The sequence below is a fragment of the Pteronotus mesoamericanus genome, unplaced genomic scaffold (genome assembly GCF_021234165.1).
Source record: "Pteronotus mesoamericanus isolate MK-2021 breed Mesoamerican mustached bat unplaced genomic scaffold, CSHL_Meso_final scaffold_118, whole genome shotgun sequence".
NCBI lineage: Eukaryota > Metazoa > Chordata > Mammalia > Chiroptera > Mormoopidae > Pteronotus > Pteronotus mesoamericanus.
The window spans coordinates 9059127-9081976 of NW_026555301.1; the positions used below are offsets into that span (position 1 = coordinate 9059127).

Below are 22850 nucleotides of genomic sequence, written 5' to 3' on the forward strand. Positions count from 1 at the left end.
TGAGGCCCATTCTTAGGAGATAATGGTCAAGGTGAAAGAAATCTGAGATGATCTAGTAAATATGAGGAAGACAGCTCAGAAAACACGCAGGCTTCTAACAGACGCTAAGAGTTTCAGGACACAGGGTAGTGACTGCACACTTACCACTTTCTGCTCTAAAAGATTTGGCAGCACTGGCCCTGGAGGAGACTCTGGTCCAGGTCCGGGCTGGGGCTTGCAGGTGGTTTCCAGTTTGAGGGACAGATCTGCTTGATGGTGACTTAGGGGATGCTGCGGGCTGACTACCCTGCCCTCTCTCCTTCTGCCTCCCTCCATGCTAAGACCCTCCTGTTCTGGGGATGGTTCATGCCTCCCCATGAGAAGAAATGACCTTGCCTGGGACAAACCTTCTAGTGGTCAGTCCCCTCCTCATGTAATGACATTTAAGGAGAATGCTGACAACACTTGGCCCCTTCTCATAGAGGGGTTCTTTTCCCTGCACCCTCTCCCTTTCTTGGCCCCAATGCCCCCTTATCCGCCTCAAGAAGAGGTCCTCCCCCGTACCTCTCCTTTTTATCACCTTTATTCCCCACCTTCTCTTGGCACCCTGTGTTACCAAAGTTATCATTTCACCGAAGATTTGCTCTTGTCCAGATCAAATACTAATAAATAATCAGTTCTGTGATCTGCTCTGGATGCCTTCTAAGCCTGGGGTTGAGGGTTCCAACTCAAAACTTCTTGGGTGACTCACTGCCCCAGGCACATCCCACAATAAAAAACATAAGCCAATACCTCCCATGCCTCTATTTCCTTGATTTGCAAACTGCATACAAGCTAGGTTTGTCCACTGTTAGAGAAGAAAAGATTTCTGCCCAAGGACTGAATGGTGGGGGCATGGCCATTCATACTCTATTTCTAATCTTTATCTAAATGCCTGATTTACACACTTGGTTATTTTTTCATTATCAGAAGAGCATTTGTGGAACGCTTTTTTAATGTGTTGTTATGTGTTATGGTCTTGCAAGATGCTCCTTAAGAAAGGAAGTCTTTGATCTACTAGAAGCTAATTTCCCTGATTGAAGAGACACAAAGTGCATCAGCCTAGTGAATGTTCTGAGAAGTCTGACAACAGAGAAACTTGTCTCACTTTATTTAACACAGCATTTCCCAGATTGACTCATTGCTCAGCTCTCTCCCAGCAGCACTACCTGTTTCTTCCTGGGGACATTTGTTCCTCAGATCTCACCTTGGGACTTGGTTTCTTACCCTTGTTACTTTCTCACTCAATATAGGAATTCAAGAGGCAATGGGGAGCATGCTGAAAGGAGGGTGGAGAAAGGTGTTTCCAGGTGTTGTGCTGAGGATCTGATCCCCATGGAAACGCCCGCCTGCACACTGGACCATTCCTGCTGCAGACTGGGCTTCTGCACAATCGACATGTGCCAAGTGCTGTCTGGGTATGACTGGAACATGGTCTTGGGTAAATCTTGGCATCTGCTAGTTTCCAGCTAGTGAAAAGTTGTAGCCAGTTATACACTGTGGCTTATTCAAATGAAAAAAATATAGGTAAGGCAAATGTAGTAAAATTTTACCAGTTGGTCAATTTGGGTGAAGAGTATATGGTAGTTATTTATACAATTCTTTCACTTTTTATGTAAGTTTAAAGTCATCTTGAAATAAAAAGTAAAAAAAATGTCTGATTCTGAGCCGGTCCATTTTCATGTTAATTTTAGTCTCTTAGTGTTAAATGGAAGACAAAGGATTAAAGGGGGACCCAGCATGGATGCTGGTGTTTCAGACTCTGCTGAAGGACTGTTTCTATTTTGGAAAATACACAAGCAAAAGGGTCCAGCTTGTCATAGTGCCATTCTTGCTTGGAAGCTGTGTGACCTGAGGTGAGACATCAAATGTCTCTGAACCTCAGTGTGCTCAGCTGTGAGATGAGGTAACAATACCTTCTCTCATCTGTCATAATTTGAGATTAAATAAGATCATGAAATGGTAAGTAATTTGCAAATTGCAAAGAACAAGATAACTCTCTGGTGGTAGGAAAACAAAGGTTAATACAATTGCTTACCAAAAACAGATCCCTTATAAAGAACTTGGCTCTTGTAACTTTGGGATCTTCTCCTGCATCTGGTGTTGCTGTAGAAATTACAAATGGGATTTTAATTAACTAATGTGAAACAGAGATACAACTCTACAGAAAATATAAAATGAGTTACAAAGTTGGACTGCGGTGTACTTATAGCATTAAAAGGCACATATGACAGGCAAAAAGCTAAAATGTTACTTTCATTTTTCTTTCCTCCTTTCAAATTATTTTAATAGTTATAACTCTCATAAAACTTTCTTTTTTGGTGGTGCTGGGATAACTTCCACTTAAATAAAATGAAAACATCTCACTGGCCACTGGCCATGCCCACAGCCGCCTTTGCCTTCAGCACTCCCTGGAGGGGAGAAAACCTGGCAGCCTCCAGGAGCTCAGCGCCAGGCCCCTGGCTGTGGCTTCAGCAACGGCTCAGCTCATCCCGTCTCTGGGGCTGTGTTCTTATTCCATCTGAGTTGTTCTTAGAAAGACCCTCTCTTACTGTTCCTACTACAGGCTATTTGCGGCCCCTAATTAAAATCAACTGTGGCGACCACTCTGCGCTAGGCCCTTCTGAGCCTTTTTCCTATGCACATTCTATGTTCTTGGGATTATCATTCAATAGTTTCTGTGGCCCTGTGAAATTTATTTTCCTAAACTCAAGGCTTCAAGTCAGCCTGTTCTCACCACTGTCTTCCCTTCTCTGTTACAACGACTGTGGTACTGGGGAGCTCTGAGTCAGCCCTGACCTGGAGGCTGGCCATGCTTGGCCAGGACAGGCGCCTGGGCAGGCCCCAGCAGAGGGAGGGAGGGATGAGCAGAGGTGGAGCACAGGGTGACCGAGTATGTGTGGGTAAGGTCACAGTGTCACAAAGCATGGGGGGAGAAGGAGCACATGTCACTGAGTATGGGGGGAGGAGCGCAGTGTCACTGAGTGGAGGGGAGGAGCACAGTGTCATTGAGTGTGGCGGGGGAGGAGCACAGTGTCATTGAGCTTGAGGTGGAGGGCCGCGGTATTGCTGAAAGTAGGGGAATGAACCTTTTACTATGTCCTAGACAGGTCAGTTTTGGCCTCAGCTTGTGGGAAGATTAAGTCAGTGTTGGTAGGTTTCCTAAGCATGGTGTGATTGGGTTTCAGAAAGGTGACTTTGTCAGAACTTCAGAGTTTTCTGGAAAGCTGAGTGACCAGAGTCAGAGAGCCTGGCTATAAGCTGTATTGACTTGATCCATAGCTGAGATGAGGGTAATGAGGGTCAGGACAAAGGCTATGTATAAGGAGGGAAAAAAAGGATGTGTATGCCGTCACAGATGGCATTTAGGAAGTAAACTCCACAGAGCTTGAGTACTGACTAGTCAGGTGAAGGGAATGGGGGTGGAGGGACTAGTGACTGGGAAAGTTAGAGTCAGTTGCTGAGAGACAGAAATCCAGCAACAGAAAGGGCAACAACACAAGCAGTGCTCTGAAGATTTCCTTCAGGCAGATGGCCTGCTGCCTTAGCCTTGGAAAGCACACCCCTAGGCTGCTGAGGTTAGTGCAATGAGGCTGATGAATTTCCTTAACTTTTTTACGGAATTTTCTAGGAAAGTCCCTTTCATTCTGCTTGGTCTAGTTCGGGATTCCAATTTAAAAAGTGTTATTTTGCTGTAAGCAAATCTGTCCTATAGGAGTCTGGTGGCCCAGTGTCTACTCAAAACTTAAGAGCAGCAATTGGAAATGGGATTACCAACTCTGCTGGCGTTTGCCTGGACAGGACCTTCTTGGCTTTAGCACTGAAAGCCCCAGGTCCCAGGAACACTGACAGATGGTTGGTCATCCTGATGAGAATGACCAATGTCATAGCCAAAGTCATCCCTGGAGACAAGAGATGTAAATATGATGGCTGAAAGCACAGGCTTGGGAGTAAAGGGTTCAAAGCCTGCTTTGTCCTCACAGGCTCTGCCTGAGTGACTTTGAACAAGTGACTTTACCTCTATCAGCCTCACTTTCCACAAGAAAACACAATAATAGAAACCCTTATATAGGGTTACTGTGAGGGTTCAGCATGAAAGTTGATGTAAAGGGCTGACATAGCCCACTCCACAGCAGGCCTACCTGAGGCGCCAAGAGGTAGAGCTTATCCCAACTAATGACATACTCACACCTAAAACTGCCCTTTCTCCAGCTGCACAGTTTAAATGGAAAGTCAAACTCTGAAATTTTTACACAGAGTATGGAAATCTCTCATGGTTTCTATACTTTCCTACTTGAGGTGGGGCAGTATTTGAGAGGATTGATTTTAATTAACTGAGTTTTCTAGATTCATCTGAATTATTTGAATTATAGTTACAGGGCTATTGAAAGAACAATTAAGTCTTTTCCTTAATCAGGGGAAACTTGTTTTGAAAACTTACCGTCTTCAGGAACAGTATAATTTGCATACTCTGGGAAATAATCTTCAATTTTTGATTTCCCTGCCAAGACTTTTTCTGCCAGCATATCTTGTTTGTTCAAGAACAAGATGATAGAAATGGTCCGTAACCACCTGAAAAGGAGAAATAAATATACAAACTCCACATCCACTATATGAGCAAGTACATCTAACATAGGAGGAATTCAGTGAAAAGGACAATATTGCCATATTCCTGATGATGTATAGGATTTAGCATTATTTACCAATACCTTGGTCCCCCACTCCATCTATAAGAATGACGTTTTTATAACGATAAATAAATATAGGAGCTGATTTAGCAGTTTAGTACTTCCTAACTTATCTTCACTGGGCACATAAATTTTCTGGTATCAAAGCTAAGGTTTACTTACATAACGAATACACTTGGATTATGGTGGTATAATTTACTAATAAAGGGTCAGGAAACTAGAAGTGAAAGGAAGATACAGGACTCATTAGCTAATCACACAGAACATAGTTCGCAGCTGGCTCGGTTCTTCCCGACACCTCTGACCAGGTCTAAGGTCCTCCAACAGGGAGCAGGATGTCAGTCAGATCTAGATCACTGCATGGACAGGACAAGCCAAGAGGAGGGGCTCAGGTACAGCGAAGTGCAGGCTGGAAAGTTCTCTGTTTCATTAAATAGATGCTGAGAAATGGCTTAACATGAATTCTGTGTGTACATCAGCAAAGCCTTTAGAAATTCTATTACTTCAAAGGAATCATCAACTTCAAAGTTGATGATTAGTGCACAAGAATCTTACTATGAAATAGAAACACAGTCCATTCTTTCCACAAAAGGAAATAGTCTTACAGTTTTTCCTAGTTAAAAAATACATAGTCCTTGTAAAAATGAGTTTTTAATTATAGAAAAATTAATATGTAGGAAAAAAATAATTACACCCAGAAACAACGATTAGAGTTTTTATGTTTTTAATTCCAGGTTTTTTTTCTATCCTCATACATATTTATCATACTTATAAAAATAAGTTCAAGGTGTTTTTAACTCTGCCTTTTCATTTAACAATATTGTGGCAATTTCCCCATGTGATTATGTGTGTGTGTGTATACATTTTTAATGACTCCAACATATTTCTCTGTATACCCAGTATTCCCGGACTCTTTCCCATTAACTGTCATAATACTATAAAATTAAGAACAATTGTTGAATAGTTTATTATAGAAATACTTTTCTGATAACCCAAACCTTTTGTGAGGACAGCTTATGTTTCTGTCCTCCTGGTGCTATTTCTTCCCAAATATTTCAGAAGAAACTTTGATTTTGAACTACATGCATCGCATTTGGTGTGTGTGTTTGCAGTTCAGCAGTAGCACTTTCAAACATGATTGTGCTTTTGAGCTGTAACTGATCTTAGTTATGGATCATCTAGTTGTATGTGCATGTTTAAAAATGGCACTTTCTCAATTATGAAAACCAAACCAAACCAATTTTGAACTCCAGATATAATCTTACATTTTCAAAACAGAGATTTAAATTTTCTTGACAAAACTCTACCAAACTTTATCAAGGAATGGACCCATGTTAAGATGTCTATATAAGAGATGGACTAAAAGAGATACTTCTTACACTTTTGGATTTATCAGTAAGGAAAGAATGGCTGTATCTGGAGAATAAAAATAAAAGTGAGCTGAGTGATATTTTTAATGAGAGAAAATCTGCAATCCAGTGGTGAGACTGAATTTATTATTTTTATAACCTGTTGTTCCAGATGCTTTCGAAAAGGTCCAGGGACTCTCTAAGCCTGTTGGTGTTGTTATCTTCCCGAATCACCATGTTGTAGCTACTGCAGGCAGCCACGTAAATGATAGCGGTGACATCTTAGTGGGAGAAGAGAGAAAAAGTTAGACAGGTGGTCTTTGGGGGTTATGATAAAGTACACATCCAACTGCTACCCATTTCCAGGGTAGTTTTCATTCCATGACTGTGAGAATGATTCGAATTGGCACTATGTGTGTAACTGGTTGTTCAGTAATATGCTCAACCAGGAGTCTACTTGTATTAGCAAATGGTACGTGGAAATTTGAGATGCTTAAATTCCTTATTTATGAGACTCATATTTAAGGCAATTTATAGATGATCTCATTCAAAACTTCATAAACATAGTAGCAGGAGTGAATGTGAACATCCATCCCATTTTCTTGAGAGCATAGAAATCACCATTAAAGCACTGGATCCATTTTCTTCTCTCGTCCCTCTGGCCACCGACATCAAACATGCTGTGGAAGGACAATAGGACAACAATTATTTGGGAGTGTGAGGAAGTACTCTGCCCTTCCGCTCTCTTCGCCATTGCTGTCCAGCCTGCAGCCTAGCCTGTGTGGATTGGCAGACTGCTTGTGCCCACTCCAGGTTCTGCACCAGGGTGCCAGGCCGGGTGTCCACAGCCAGCCACTTCTCTTGTCCAGCTCTCACCCTGTGGTAATCAGCCTCGCTCAGGCGCCTCTTCTCAGGGCAGCCTGTGCAGTGCACCCCTCTGCCTGAGTTTCTGGCTGCAGTTTCTCTCTACCTACCCCAATGCCTCAGGTCTTTCTCACCTTCTCAGGCCTTCCCGGTCTTGGAGTCCTCCCTTTTCTGAACTTTCTGCATTACTTCAGGACCACAGAGTCTGTATTTACTTATCCAAAGGGAACACAGTGCACATTTGGGGTTCTGTTCCCCAAAGCCTGGCGGCCATGGGTGGGAGCTGGGTTCCCTGGCCCCAAGTCCTGCAGGGCCCCCGCAGGCAGCAAGGAGAGCTTTCTGCCCACAGTCCCACAGCGGGCCTGCTCTTGACAACACACTTACTGAAAGTTTACTTTGTCCACTTGGAATCGTGTCTCAAAAATCCCTGATGTCAGAACTCTGCATCTGAGAAGGTCCTGAAAGCAAGAAGAGAAAAGCAAACCAAGTGACATCATCGTTCTCCAGAAGGAAAGCCTTGGATACAACTATAATAGTTTTTCAAAGATCAGTTTCTTTTATTATAACAGAAGCACTAATACAGTAATTAAAAACTCAGACAAAGTGTTCTGTTGCCCCGCCCCAGAATGTCGCAGTTATATTATCGGTTTAATCTTAAGAGACTTGATAGCTGTGCTTTTATTTTCTTTAGTATTTTTTAAAAAATCACTGATAAATGTAGCCACTGTCATGCTCCTAACAACCAAATCACACCCTTAGTGTTCTGGGCAGAGACGCTGCCAGTGCTCTCCTGGTACAACTGGGGAGTGAGCTGTTCCGGGTTCAGAACCATTTGGGTGAGACACCAAAGGAAGTATAACTCTGCATTTACAGATCATGGATTTTTTGGACTGGATGCTAGTTGATTTAAGATTTCTTTTCTTCCCCGCGTACTTCTGTTCTCTCTAAGATAAAAGATGATTGCAGTTTGGAGGAGACGAGAAAACCAGTTTTACAAAGCTGACATCTCTTATACATTTGTCAGATGTCAGAGATATTTCTTTCTGATCACAAATCCATTATGATGTTAATGAAGCAGACACTGCAATCATTCTGGAAGCTGGGAGGTGGGCCTCCCCTGCTAGCCTGATGAGAGTGCTTAGGACAGCTTCCTGGAATTGACTCAAGACGAGGAAGGCTCTATTGCTCTACCAGGTAATTCGGAGCTCTTGGAGTCAGCCTCCGAGACAGATGGAGTTCAAGGGACAGAGAAGAGCACAGACCTCCAGGAGGGGCAGAGAAGAGAGGGCCTCCAAGAGGGGCCCATGACCAAGGCCCTCCCAGGACACAACACTGGAGAGTGATGGAGAGGCAGTGTGAATGGAGCTCCTCTAACTTCTTTGGAGTTCAGTACTTCTAGAGGCATCTAGAGGGCTCCCAGGATGAACAATTTGGGGTTCTCCAAGTCTCTACAGATGCCTGAGGGTCAAAGGTTTTGTGGGACACAGAAGGTCCCTCTCAACTACTTGCAAAGGGGCACTTTTTTCTGGCTTAACCCATGGAGAACCTTAAGAGTGTGCTATGGCTTGTGACTCAGACAAAGGCCAAAAGCAGAGTGTGCAGAGCTGATGAAGCTGGAGAAGTAAATGGTTAGTTTTCTATTGCGAACTCCAAGAGGAATGGGAATTGCTTAGTCCTATTGCACAAATAAAATTATTTTGATATTGGGAATTTAGAAATTTACTACGTTTCAGAGAGCTAAGTCAATGAGCCAATTAATAGGGCATGGTAAACATACCACATGTGTATGCAGGGATAGCACCATTTGTAAGAAGTACTTATTTTAAGAATTTTTTCCTTAGTCTATTTAAAAATAATCCCTGAATAATACTGGTGATTTCATAATTTCTTTATGTAACCACGTGGAAACTCCAGTGGGCAGCTGCAGCTCTGACTTCACGTACCTGGTCTGTGGGGGTGTAGTCCACCAAGCTGACGCTGTCAATTCTCTCCAGGAAGCTGAAAAGCAAGCCAGCAGTGCTGAGAATGGTCTCCGATGACTTTCTCCTGGGTACTGGGTGACATATGGGATAGTCACACAAGCACTGGAGAACTGGGCAGCAGAGGGCCTGAGGGGCGTTCCCATTTCTATCTTGCACAGGTGTCTGCCCAGGTACCATAACGTTCCTGATTGAGGAGTACTGCTGCCTCCTTTTTTCTTTTTATCCCTGCCTTCTCTCTTCCCTCTTCCCTCTTGTCCACCTGCTGTAGGGTTGGGAGTGAGGGGCCACTTAGAAAGTGGGAGGGGACACAGGTCTCCTTCCAAGGCTAAGCTAGAGGAAGGCCATACTGCCATGTGAATACAAAATAGGAAGTGGGAGGTGTTCCTATAGCATAATAAGTCCTGATAATATCCAAAGGTGAGCAGGTGTGCACACCTAGTAAAGGCTCTAAGACTCGTCCCAGGGGTGTGATATGTTACACAATTGGAGGTAGGGAGAAGTAAGCGGAAGGAGAGGAGATCACACTGCATCTATGTGTGGAAGAAGACAGACACAGGTGCTCTCCCTCCGCTGAACCGCCCCTCTCACCCAGCACAGAGGCCATCCTGTCCATCTCCATGCCAACCTTGCTTTATTTCTCTACAAAGCACTTGCCATGGCCTGACATGTTTTACATTTGTTTCTTATCAGTTATCTGTCTCTGCCTCAAAATTCAAGCCCCCCAGGGTAGGTCTTTGCCTGGTTGGCCCAGGGGTCCCCTGCACTTCATACAGACCTGCCTCCTAAATATTTGTCTGATGAATGGACATTTTCTGTCCTCCTCTTGGAGCTGGAAGAAGTATGTGCCCAGCCCCCAAAAGACATTATTATGTTCAAGACACAGAAAGAGATGGGGCCGGGTTAGCTGGTGGTTAGAAGACCACTTCCAGAAGGACAGAGCAGTGGGACTTCAGGAGAGCATGGGAGGAGAGGGAGGGCATCTCAGTGGCCCATGCTCTCCATGGCCAGGGTGAGGCTCCTACACTGGGGAGAGTGAATGTGACTTCAACAGGGTCTCACTTCCCTGCTTGTCCATGCCTGGAAGGTTTGTGTCCCATCATTGGGTATGTGAAATAAAGCAGTGACCTGGCTTTCCTCTAAGCCCTTATGCTTGGGGGCATTTTCTGCAGCACAGGGATGTTACTTCCCATCCCCACAAGCTCCCCGCCACCAGCCTGCCCTATGGGTCTTAAGATGCTTTCAGCACAGGCAAGAGGGAGGCCAAAGACACAGTAAGGCCGCTTAATTCTCTTGGCCATCTTCATTCCTAGCTAAAAACAGTCCCAGTGTCCTGGTGCTGGGGTGACATTCTGGCAGTCCTCTGTTCATGCACCCTTGATTTGGCATAAGATCTGGCTGCTGCACGACCAAGAGGCAACCATAGTGGCAGGTAAGCCACCAGGCTGATGTTAGGGATGCCCTTTCGGAGGCAAGAAGTGGTGGGGACAATGTCAGAAATGAGGTCATTTCACCTGGAAGCCAGGGCCACTCCCCCACAAGGGGAAGCAGCTGTGGAGACTGGTGTCTGTCCCTGCACTGCCTGCTGTGGGAGAGGTCAAAGAAAGTCAACTGCTCCTGGAGGACTGCAGCGCTATGGCCAGGTGGCAGGGCCACTGAGAAGCCAAAGGGACTCAATCTGCCGGCGGTCTTTCTGGTAGGTGCTGCTGCCTGCGTACCAGACTTAGGGGAACTGGCCTGGGGTGCGGAGCTGGTGCCCAGGATGGAGCAGTCTTGACAGAGCACAAACAACCCTGGAAATGCCACAGGACGGGGCGGCAATGCGAGCTGGAGAAACATGAAGGGGCCGGGGATGGGAGAGCCCTGCCCTTGCTGGAGACCTGGTATGAAAACCATAAAGCAGTCTGGCTAAGCCCTTGATGGTTTTGAATTTGGTGGAGTGAGGAGTGCTTTGGAGTACACGTTGAGTTCCTGACTGTCTAGCAGGAAAGGAGCCAAAGGATCTGTGATGAAGTGAGAGAGGTTTCTGCTCCTGGAAAGAGAGCTCTGGACTGTAGCCGAGACCACCAGAAAGGTCTCAGATGGGGAGATGAGCTGCTCCCTGCCCCCACCTCCTACCCCAACCCATGGGCTACAGTAATTTGATTTAGTAATGATCTGTTCTGTTTTCTTGGCTCAGGACATATAATACTGACATGTGATACAGAAACCGATCGTCTCTGATTAAAAGGGCTGGAAGTAACTAAAAATTATACTAAATATAAAGCCTTTGGCTATAGTTAGAGTTTAGGAAGCAACCAATTTCTATCAGGATGCAGATAGGGTGGAGGGAGGTGGGTGGCTTGATTAAGGTGGCATAACTAGTATAAGTAGAAACAATGGAATATGGAATATGGTTTAAAAATACATCAAAGATTTCTGATAGTTGAGATTAAAGACTGTCTTCCGAAAGAAGCGTAGTACCTTCCTGACTGCTGCTAAAAATAAGTGGTTTTGAGATGTCAATGACAAAGGCAAAGATGTCAAGTTCTGTTCCTATCCCCAGTCTTCAGGATGGATACTCAGGATCCTTTTGGCTCTGATGCTTACCCATCTAAGCGAGACCCGAGAAGCATCAATGAACATTTTCAAGTGTATCTTCTGAATTGTTACTGATGCTGAATGGTATTTTGTGTTCATAGGTTTCAAGTTTGTGCAATGAATATAAAAAGTGAAAACTCCCCCTGAATGTGAATGTATTTCCCAGTTCTTTGAAACACTCTCTAAGGAATAAAGGAATAAAATAAAATGTATTTCTGCCAGCCTTTTGCCTAGATCTTTGGTTCAATCCACATACTTCCCAGCATGTTGTAGGAGTACTTCAAATCGGGGCTCCTAAGATAATATAAATAAAGATGAGATTTTTTTTTTTAATCTTTAACTGAGGACATGCTTATTAATTTTACAGAGAGGCCAAGGAAGAGAGAGAGGGAGAGAAACATCTATGTGAGAGAGAAACATTGTTTGGTTGCCTCTTCTACCCACCCCAAGTGGGAACCAAACCTGAAACCCAGGCATGTGCCCTGACCGGGAATCGAACCCATGACCTTTTGGTTTACGGGACAGTGCTCCAACCAACTGAGCCTCACTGGCCAGGATTTTAAGGTTTTAAGGTCATGAGTTGTAAAGGTCTTCCAGATCATGCACAGAATTTCACATGACTACATTTTAAAGCTAATATTGTCTTATTAAATATGCCACTGCCTTTTAACCCCCCAAATTAACCAGATTGAAGAACACCCCTTATAGATTATTCATTCACACTAGATACATAGTTGCAAGACAATATCAAATTAAAACTGTAAAAAAAAAAATCACCCTTATGGACACTATAAAAAAAGTAGTTGAAAAGCAATTTACTTCATTTTTTCATTTTCTAATACAGCTGAGGATATTTGTTTGCAGAAGAATTTTAATCTCATCATCTGGATCTTTCTTCTGTTTGATATTGGTACAAAAGAGCAATACGACTGTCTGCCTCTCCTCTAAAATAACTTAAAGTTCACAGAGTTCTTATGGCCTTGGAGTTGATCACGAAAGGGGACAAGGAAGAGGTCATGAAAAGATGACTTAAGAATCATTTATTTTTACTGTATATATTCACTTAAATGTATTAAAAGTGATCTCTTTTGTGGAAAGTTTAGCAAGTTGGAACTCTGTCAAGGCAAGTAAAAACTTCTGTGTTATTGAAATTGATTTTATGATGCTTATTTTCGTGATATAAAAATACTGTGGAGTGACAAAGTATCAGGCAATTCTAATGAGCAGCAGGTTAAGATCCATGCTACTTATGTAACCATGCAGAAACCCCATTTTCTTTAATCTGACAATTTCTGCTTTTTTTCCTTTTGATTTAAACTGGCCTGATTCAAAACCCTGACTCACCCACCTTGCTCTCTCTGGCACGACCACTCCCTTAATCATTAAGCCCTTAGAACACCAAGGTTCTTGAGGGAATCAAACGATCTTAGGAACAAAGCCTGGGGTCTGGTGACCACAGAGGAAGATAACATCTAGGCCTCTGTTATGTTTCAGCTCCAGAACCAGAGAACTGCAACATCCCACTGACCAAATCCTTGTGAGACCAGACAGAATGACAACATAGCTGACATCAGGATGGGATGCAATGATCAGCTACCCCTACCCTAGCACTGACTAATCAAGAGACACAACCCTAACTCCCTTAGTCACTATGATTAATGATTTCCTCCCATATAATCCATGCCCTAGAAGCCATTGGGAAGCCAGGTCTTTGAGCATTAGCTCACCTGTGACTTTGGGCATAACACCACTTCCTCAAATAATAAACCTTTACTTTCTTTGCTTCAAGCCGTTCTTTGTTTTCTTTTGGCCCTGATACATGCAGGCAAATGGACCGTTTTAGTCTGGTAACACTTAAAGGGTGCTGCAGCAGCATATGCAGACCTTGGAAATCAGGATTTGCAGCTGAACCATATCCCCAGGTAAAGCAGTGGCTCATGCACACATCAGATTGAGAAGCATTATGTCTTTTCCTCTCCATTTTTACTGCCATCCAACTCTTGGCTCTAATTTCCTTTCATCTGGACAATGTAGTTTCTGCAATTCATGCTCCTGCTCCTTTCCTTAGGGTAAAGTCCACACTTTTAATCTGGCTTCCAAGCCATCCACAACCTGCCCTACCTCTTCTTCACTCTTTTTGTGGTCAAACCCTCCGCTCCAGCCAAATCCCATGTAGTTTTTGGCGCCAGACCTTTAATTCCCACTTGTTTTTCTTTGAAGCCCCAGGTTAAATCCAATTCTAACAACCATGGATACTGTAATTCTATTCATGTACTTACAATTTCATGACTTGATTAGCATGGTATACTGCCTTATACTGTGATTTAACCTTTTTAAAAGTTGAGGTATAAAATACATGAAGTGTATAAAGTACACTACTCTTGTGTTCATCTGGCTTTTTTACATCTGCATGCACTCATGACCATTTTTCCTCTTAGTGTGTATTCCTTATCTACCTAACTATTGAGTACCACTTAAGGCAGAAGCATGTCTTTGATTTCTAGAAAGAAACCCAAGATAGCCAGCACCTGATATACTTTAGCCTAAATCTTTTTTTTTTTTTTTAATCAGTCACTCTAAATAAACACTGCTGGTTTGTCCTGACACTATTTAGAAGGAGGGAGTATGTATAAACTCTGAAGGGCAGGAGCAAACATTTCAATTTGGAGAGGTGCTATGAAGGAAAAGGACACAGTATTCCAAGGGACTATAATGGGGTTCTGGCCATGTTCCTACTGCACCTACCTTACCTACTGTGTACATTGTCACTAGGGAGCCTTAGGCATGAACTTATCTCTGAATTATTTTTCTTAAATAGCTTTTAAATAGCTTAGGGAGGTATGCATTCACACCGAGGACACTGGCAGGAGCCCACTGAGCTGGGGACAATAGGCCCAGAAATCGTGACCAAGGCATGCACTGTCAGTCAGGCTCCTTACGGAACTTAACATCTAATTGTAGAAAAATGAACCTAGGTAAACCAGGCAGGCATTTTGCTAATACCCATTAAGAAAAAAAAAATGACAGGGGCTTGCTCTTCAGTTTTTTCAATGTCCACTGGCTTGTGGCTTTTTGTCAATAGTACTCAAAGTCTTGAGCTTTGTATTTTGGCTACAGAAATACCTCAAAGAGGGTGTTGTGCATATTGCAAAGGAGGGATCTATAACAGAAGATCCCTCATTTTGGCTTCACAATGTTGAGAATATCTGGATGACCCTGAGACTATATTCAATTAGTAAGGTTATCAAAGTGATGCTTATTTTAGGTGGCTCTTATCCAAAAGAGTTGAGTAAGTGCACAGCATCCAAGACTCATTGTATGTCTCTATTTAAAAGGCACACACATGCATTAAGATTCCTTCAAGAAGAAAAAGCTTTAGTAAGAAAGTTCTCCAATAGAGCACATATCATCTGAACTGAAATAAATAGTTCCTAAAATGAACTAAAAGTTTATTCTAAGTCCATGTTAGGAACTGTACATTTGAAGGCAGGAAAATGAAGTAAGTACAAACTGTACTAGTAGTTGCATGGATGATTAACTATTTATTTCCTTGGTATGTTTGAGTTGGATCCTTTTGAAAATTATATTTATCTGTAGTCTGGGGAAGTTTCAAAGAGGAAGAATCTTGTTGCCTTGAAGAAACTATCATAGTAAAGAGGTAATAGCTAGGGCTTCTAGAATTGTGCATGAAAACTCCATGCTAACTGAACAGAAATTCAGGTGGTAAGGATGAGCTTGGAAATATACCATGCTTTCTGAACCAAACCTACCTCTGAATTATTTTTCTTAATTAGCTCTTAAAACAGGATGCACACTCATATGCATTAACATGCAATTTTAAATGATTTATTTGACAAATTTCTGTGGTTTACATTTCAGCATTTCATCAACTGTAAAAATGAAATATTTCATGGGTCTAATATGCTTTTGAAATAATATGGTTCCTAAAAACGTACATTTATATAGTTTGAAATGAACATATTTTAAGAAAGTTCAAGCTTATTCAAGCATTATTTAATCTCACAAAATATATTAATATTGTTGGGTGTATTTGTATTATAAAAGGGTGTTCAATTTATGAAAGGATTCAACACTAAGCTATTTTCAAAGTTTCAATTATTTTTTCCAGTCTTGCTGTACTCACACAGCAGCTTCTGTGCAGTCACGTGGATGAGAGGCACCAAAAGGAGGAAGTTCTAGAAAGATGTGGGGCAGACAATGGATAAGTGTCCCTTACACAAGACTTTAGAACAACCACCAGTGAGATAGATACTTAAATATGAGGGTGAGTTCTCATCTGCACGTTTCCACACCCTAACATACTCATTCACACTGAAAAACATGTTATAATGGTGAATCTTTCAAAGGGCCTGGAAGAGTCCATATAATTACTTGCTGGAACACTGGAATTCTCTTATGGAGAAATCCTCCAGCAAGGAAAAGGGGAATTTAAAATACTCACAAGTAATTAACTTAGATTAACATACCTGCCAACACAAAAGCAAACAGCTGTTTTTCGTGTTTTGAGGCTACGAGGAAGCTTTGGCTACAGGCTTTACTTTTCAGTCATAAATACACTCTGCCATTCCTGAAGGGTGGAAGGCAGCACAGCTAGGCTCCTAGGGTCAAACATGCTCCCTAGCCCTGCATCTTTCCTTCTTCCCTGACTTCCAGCTGCCTGCATGGCTAAGTAAAACATTCCAACTTATATCTCCAAGGTTTTTAATGAGTTGTTTTAAGAACATAATAAATGCAAATAACTAGAATGTTAAATGCTGTTCTAATTTTATTTCTATTTTTGGTTGTTAAATTCAAAAGAAAACCTACAAACACACAGTCCCAGAGTTTTCTCAAACCAATCAACAGTTCTTTGGCAATGTTAGAGTGAGTAATGTGATGGCCATGCCAATCAACATATTTTATAAGAAGTCTAATTAAAGTGATGAAATAGGAAAATGACCAGAAATGTTAGAGAAATTCATTTGAAAGAAATACCATATGTTAAACCTTGTAAATCTTAAAAAAACTTTAGCAAATAAAAAACATAAATGAACTTTTTCTTTCAAATGGATGTGGCATATTTTTTTTGTTATAAAATTACCACACACACAAAAATTATTGAACGTAAACAGTAAGAGGGTATTATGTAAGAAAGTCCTAAGATATTTTTAATACAAGTTATGAAAACAGATTAATAGTCAACTGTAGTCCCATTTTGATGGCAGAAAACACGTATACACAGAAATAGCACTGTACATTATGTAAGTTGAATGAGGTATTGATAGCCCTGTAATCAAAGCAATCATTTCCTTCTTTAATTTTTACCCATCACATGCCAATTTTATATATTTTCAATTACACTAAATTAAAGACACCCTTCAATTTTGATAATGCGGGCAGAAAACTGAACATACGGGACCTAGAGATTTGATCAAATTTTTGAGAGTCATATACACCAAATTAACTAGTCTTGTTAAAAGGCAGCTATAAAAATACACATCATCACAAGCTATACAGAATTTTAAAATCCAGTTAAGGGTGGAGAAAGCCTGGAATTTCTTAATGTATCTAAGAGCACTGTAAACCCAAAGGTTGAAGCATCTTAAGAGCATTTCAGCATTCTGGCATATTCAAAGTTTTTAGTGTATAATCTCCCTAATATACACAGAGCATTTCACAAGGTGGCTACAGGCAGGGAACCTCAGAGTGGATTCTGTCATCACACTTGGTCTCGCAGGCGGGCCAGTCTCTGGGATAGCTCATCCTGCTCCGCCGATGCCACGCTTGTGCCCACGGAGCCGGTCTGCCCCTGCGGCAGCTCCATGTTGAGGTCTAGGCCGGCCTCGTCTGCCATTTCCTGGAGCAGCATATCCACTTGGTTTTGGGGAGTGGTAAGCGTCGTGGTGCTGCTCATTGTGTCTTCCATTTGCTGCGACTGGACGTCCAGCGTCTCAAACTGGTGCTCGAATTTGTCCATTAAGGCAGAGATCTTCTCCAGATTCATGGTTTTCAAAGTCGCATCCATCGACTTAACCACTCCGGCCATTGACTTGGTCACTTTGCCCATCGTCACCGCCGTTTGGACTCTGGCAGCGACCGCATCGACCCGGGCACTCATTCTCAAGAAATTCACCGCCTGGTTTTTCTGGCGGATGGCATTTTCCGCATGTATCCTCGCAACTTCCATGTTGCCCTTCTGAATGGCCTTTTTAATTTTGGCCTTTTCGGCCTTTTCCTCCTTGTCGCATTTTTTGGCACTTCTGCTCAGTTCTTTGGCCGCAAACTTTAGGTTGAACAGGTGTTTCTCCATATTGGACATAGTCGGATGGCTCCTCGGGGTGGGCGGCCAGGGCGGAGACGTGCGCTGCAGAAAGGCAGATAGGAGGTCCGCCGGGGTTGCCGCTCCTTTGTTTTGGTCCTACTTCCTGTTTTTGCTGCGCGGCGCAGGTGGTGACGTCAGAGCCCGGCGCCGGGAGGTGGGGCCCACGGGACAGACCTACTCGAGGGACGCCCCTGGAGGCGAGGTCAGACCTGACTCCGCTTACGCTGCCGGGCAGGCTGCGGCACTCTCCCTGGACTGAGTTCTCCCCCGCTTTTGAAGTACTGAAGCACCAGCAGAGTCACAAAAACTCGTGATCACACACACTTTATTAGGCATATATTTACTGAAACGTGCAGGCTGTGTCTAAAGCTACAAGTGAAAAATATCCAAACTCTAAAATTGGCAGGCCTTAAGGTGTCTGGGCAGAGGGCTGAAAACCAGCAGACTAAAGCTTTCTTTAGTTGCATGGATAACTTCACTTTCTCACGGGAATCTGAAACCATGGATTGTTAATACGTTAGAAGAAAAAACAAAACAAAAGTTGTGTCATTGTCCTGCTCTCAGTCTTTCACTACAACTTGGGCTGGAGTCTTGTGATACCCTTTTATTTATTATTTCACTAATTGGTAAAAATACATTCAAAACCAAGGATCGCCACATTTTTTCCGTGGCTGGAAGTACGGTTTATAGGTGAGTTGCTAGCAACTATCATCCAAATATCTTTCTGTGATTTAGTAAAAAAAAAAACCCCAAAAAACAAAAAAAACCCCGAAAACCAACCATCATTTACTGACATGATTCTATTTGATGTTTTATAAATATCCAAGGAAACTCACTCACATTTAAATTTGACAAGCTAAATTGTCATTTTAAATTATGCAGGCAGAGAACAGTGAAGTATTAGGACCCACACCCACTGGCATACATCAAAACTGTCACTATGTATTATACCCTTTAAAAATGCAGGCTTTCAAATGGCAGCAGTGTGCCATAGGTTTTTTCTCTTAGAAAGATTTCTCAGATACAGCAATAACAAAATGTAAGAAGGCCCAACCTGCCCTAATGATGTTGAAAATGATTACTGAGAACTAATTCTGCTTAGAGATTATTTTAATTCAGAGTCTCACTATCCCTTTGTGCCTCCTGTGATAACTTGCCAAGTGCCTTGCACCACTAATTAAAGGTGTGCTGGTGTCACATGCATGTTCCTAAAACGTAGTTCTGATAATATCACTTGCTTGCTCCAAAACCTGGGTAAAAAGGGGGAACTCTTCTATGTGGCATAGTCAGTGCCCGCTCTTCCTATCCTTTCCCTCCCCTGTGCATCAGTTAAACCAGAGTGAAGCCTGAAATTTGAGTGTCATCTCTGTCATCTGATCAGGGTGGAGCTTGAGAATGGATGCTCCTCCCTCACACCCTTGGCTCCCTCACCTTTCATCTTTGCCTATTGCCCTTCTCACAAGCCACCTCCTCCAGGAAGCCTCACAGGTCCCCTTCCTCTGTTACAGCACACAGGGCAGACTGTCTGGGGGAAAACCTATAATATCATGAACCAAGTGGGAACAGAGAACAGTTTTATTCCTTTCCCCCAGTGGACAAGCAAGCGCTCTGTACTCAGTAGACATTGCCTTCAGTAAGGCTTTGTTGAACCTAATGTGGCTAGCAGGGCATAGGACATTACCTTCATTAGACAGCTTGGCCAAGATTACACTAAATCTCTAAAATTCTCTAAAGTAGAATTGTATCTTCACGTAAGACATTTCCAGAAACAGAATATAAAAAACAAATAAAGGGAATAAACCTATTTGAAGTGGGGCTACAGGGCCTACATCCCTTCTTTGTTCAACCCCATCCTACCCTTCCTTTCTTTTGGATCACTGGCTTTCCTTGCATTTAGCAAACCACTTCCTTAATCCTATTCTGTTTTCCACAGTTTGCTTAATGACAAATTCTCATAGGTGAGGTTGTTTGTGATATAATCATGAGAAACTTTGATAGATTATGAGGATAATGACAACTAACATTGAGTAAGTACTGATGTGCCAGTCATTGTTTTGGCCATTTCACATGCATTAACTCATCTCCTCCTCACAAACCTTACGAGATAGACACTAATTAACACCTCCAATTTACAAGTAAGGAATCTCAAGCACAGAGAGATAAGCAGCTGGCCTGTGACCACCTATCAGCTGAGTGTTAGAAATAGGGTTTCATAGGTATAACAGGGGGCCAGTAATAAAACACTGGGGAATCCAATAAGTTAACAAAAATAAAAGACTGATCATCTTTGGATTAAAATAAGTTGATTTAACAGTTGTCTTCTGAGAAGATTGAGAAGTTGCATTGACTACAAGGTTAATATAACTAAATAAGGTTTCTAAAATAGGTTATCATCTCCTAAAACTACATTCACTGAATAATGAAATAATGGCAAGTCTCCTCTCCAGGCTGGTCCAACAGTCTAGAGAATGGGGTGGAGTTCCAGAAGCCATATTTTCAGAGACCAGGGCAGACTGAAACACAGAAGTGAAGGCTGACCTCATGTTTGGCAGCTGCCCCTCCTCTCCCTGAGCTGGGGATATTCCTTAGGTCCCTGTTTTTTTTTCTTTTCTATCACATCCTAGCCACCCTCTCCAACCCTGTTGTGTTCAATATAACCTATAGCTAACAGCCCTGACTTTTACATTTCTAGAGCAAGTTTTCTTCTGAGCTCCAATATACCCAACCGTCTTCTGACAATGGAAAATTTGGGGTGCAAGACTGTTTGACTGTTCCACAAAATTACTGAACACTCAGGCTTCCTCCCAAAATTGCTCACCTTTTCTAACTAAATGGCACCTCCATTCACCTAGTTTTTCAAGTCACATTCTTAGGAATAATCCTAGATGATCCTCTTCTCTACATTTACATCGTATCCCTTTTTCCATTCTTTACAGTCCATCAAGTGTGAAAACCTTCAGGGTTTGTTCAAATTAGTATGCTGTCTTTTTCATATATTCAGCAAAAGGGAGATTATTTTGGGCTTATAAGAGATTATCAAAGGAGACATTGGTCCTATAACAATTCTTTTTTAAAAAAATGTTTATTGATTTTAGAGAGGGAGGGAGGGGGGAAGAGAGAGAAAAAGAGAGAGAGAGAAACATTGATCTGTTGCCTCTCATATAGGCCCCTGCTAAGGATCAAACCCGCAACTTAATCATGTGTCCTGACCAGGAATCGAACCCCCAACCTTTTGGTGTTTGGGACAATGCTTCAATCAACTGAGCCATAACAGCCAGGGCTGGTCCTATAACAATTTTGACTGCACCTGAGAACCTTCTGGATTCAATTCATGGTGTAAAAAAAAAAAAAAAGAAATACACAGTGTACAGTCACTGAAACAGTTAGAACTTCAGCAATAACATCACTGACTTATGACACTCATAGCTAAAGATTTGTTTACGGAAAAAATCTTTTCCTAAAAAAATGTAAGAAAATTTTGATTCGAACACAGACATTTCTAGAAAGCCATGAGTCAAAGTCAAATCAGCTAATTACTATTTTCATTTTTTTAAAAAAATTAATTTATTTTTCCAAATACATTTGTCTCTGCCTTTCCCCCACCATTTTCCCCTCCCCCCTCCTCCTTCTCCCTCCCTCAGTCCTTCCCCACTTTGGTTTTGTCCATGAGTTCCTTGACTTGCCCCTTCCCTTCCTTTTCCCCCACCCACCCCTCCCTCCTTCCCTCTTGTCTCTGTTGGTTTCTTTTCCTTTCAGTGTTGCTGGTCTTATTTTCCTTGCATCTTTGTTTTGTTGGTTAGGTCCCGCTTATAGGTGAGATCATGTGGTATTTGTCTTTCACCCCCTGGCTTATTTCGCTTAGCATAATGCTCTCTAGTTCCATTCATGCTGTCGCGAAGTGTAGTAGTTCTTTTTTTTCCTGCTGCGTAGTATTCCATTGTGTAAATGTACCATATTTTTTGATCCAATCATCTACCGATGGGCATTTAGGTTGCTTCCAACACTTGGCTATTGTAAGTTGTGCTGCTATGAACATTGGGGTGCATAGGTTCTTTTGAATTGGCATTTTGGGATTCTTAGGGTATAGTCCCAGCAGGGGAATCACAGGATCAAAAGGCAGCTCCATTTTCAGCTTTTTGAGGAAATTCCACACAGCTTTCCACAAGGGCTGCACCAGTCTGCATTCCTGCCAACAGTGTACTAGGGTTCCCTTTTCTCCACAGCCTCGCCAGCACCTGTTTGTCGATTTGTTTATGATGGCCATTCTGACTGGTGTGAGGTGGTACCTCATGGTGGTTTTGATCTGCATTTCTCTGATGTCTAGTGATGCTGAGCATCCTTTCAAATGTCCCTGGGCCCTCTGTATCTCTTCCTTGGAAAAGCATCTGCCCAGGTCCTTTGCCCATTTTTTGATTGGATCATTTGTCTTCTTGCAGTGGAGTTGAGTGAGTCCTTTATATATTTTGGAGATCAAACCTCTATCTGATGTATCATTAGCAAATATATTTTCCCATAGGTTTGGCTCCCTTTTCATTTTGCTGATGTTTTCTTTAGCCGTGCAGAAGTTTCTTATTTTGATGAGGTCCCACTTGTTTATTCTTTCTTTTATGTCCCTTGCTTTAGGAGACATATTGGTGAAAAAATTGCTGTGTGGGATATCTGAGAGTTTCCCACCAATGTTCTCCTCTAGGACTTTTATGGTGTTGCGACTTATATTTAAGTCTTTTATCCATCTTGAGTTTATTTTTGTGTATGGTGTCAGCTGATGATCCAATTTCAATTTTTTGTATGTAGCTGTCCAGTTCTCCCAACACTATTTTCAGTCTTATTTACACCATTTTCACCAAATACATTGGCAAAAAACATAATATCTACACTTAGAAAGAAATGGGCACTGTCATACACTGGTAATGAGAGTGCAAACTGTGTAACTTTCTTTTTCTTTTTCTTTTATTTTTTAAAAAATATATTTTACTGATTGTGCTATTACAGTTGTCCCAGTTTCCCACCCTTCACCCCCCTGCCCCCCCCACTTCCAGCATCCCCCATT

The 22850-nt window shown here is 42.2% G+C and overlaps 2 protein-coding genes across 3 annotated transcripts in view; both read right to left on the reverse strand.

Annotated features, from left to right (window-relative positions):
- Positions 1 to 22850, reverse strand: part of GNAL (G protein subunit alpha L) — a 159987-nt gene that overhangs the window by 1742 nt on the left and 135395 nt on the right. For both annotated transcript variants that reach the window (XM_054587347.1, XM_054587348.1), the window contains exons 6-11: positions 8863 to 8917; positions 7304 to 7377; positions 6677 to 6735; positions 6216 to 6336; positions 4460 to 4590; positions 2057 to 2124 (exon numbers count right to left, since the gene is read on the reverse strand). In XM_054587347.1, coding sequence (XP_054443322.1) covers positions 2057 to 2124; positions 4460 to 4590; positions 6216 to 6336; positions 6677 to 6735; positions 7304 to 7377; positions 8863 to 8917 — 508 coding nt within the window. The remainder of the gene's footprint in view (positions 1 to 2056; positions 2125 to 4459; positions 4591 to 6215; positions 6337 to 6676; positions 6736 to 7303; positions 7378 to 8862; positions 8918 to 22850) is intronic.
- Positions 15346 to 17908, reverse strand: CHMP1B (charged multivesicular body protein 1B). Its single transcript, XM_054587346.1, has one exon. It carries the CDS (start codon positions 17795 to 17797, stop codon positions 17198 to 17200), a length of 600 nt encoding a protein of 199 aa, XP_054443321.1. The 5' UTR covers positions 17798 to 17908; the 3' UTR covers positions 15346 to 17197.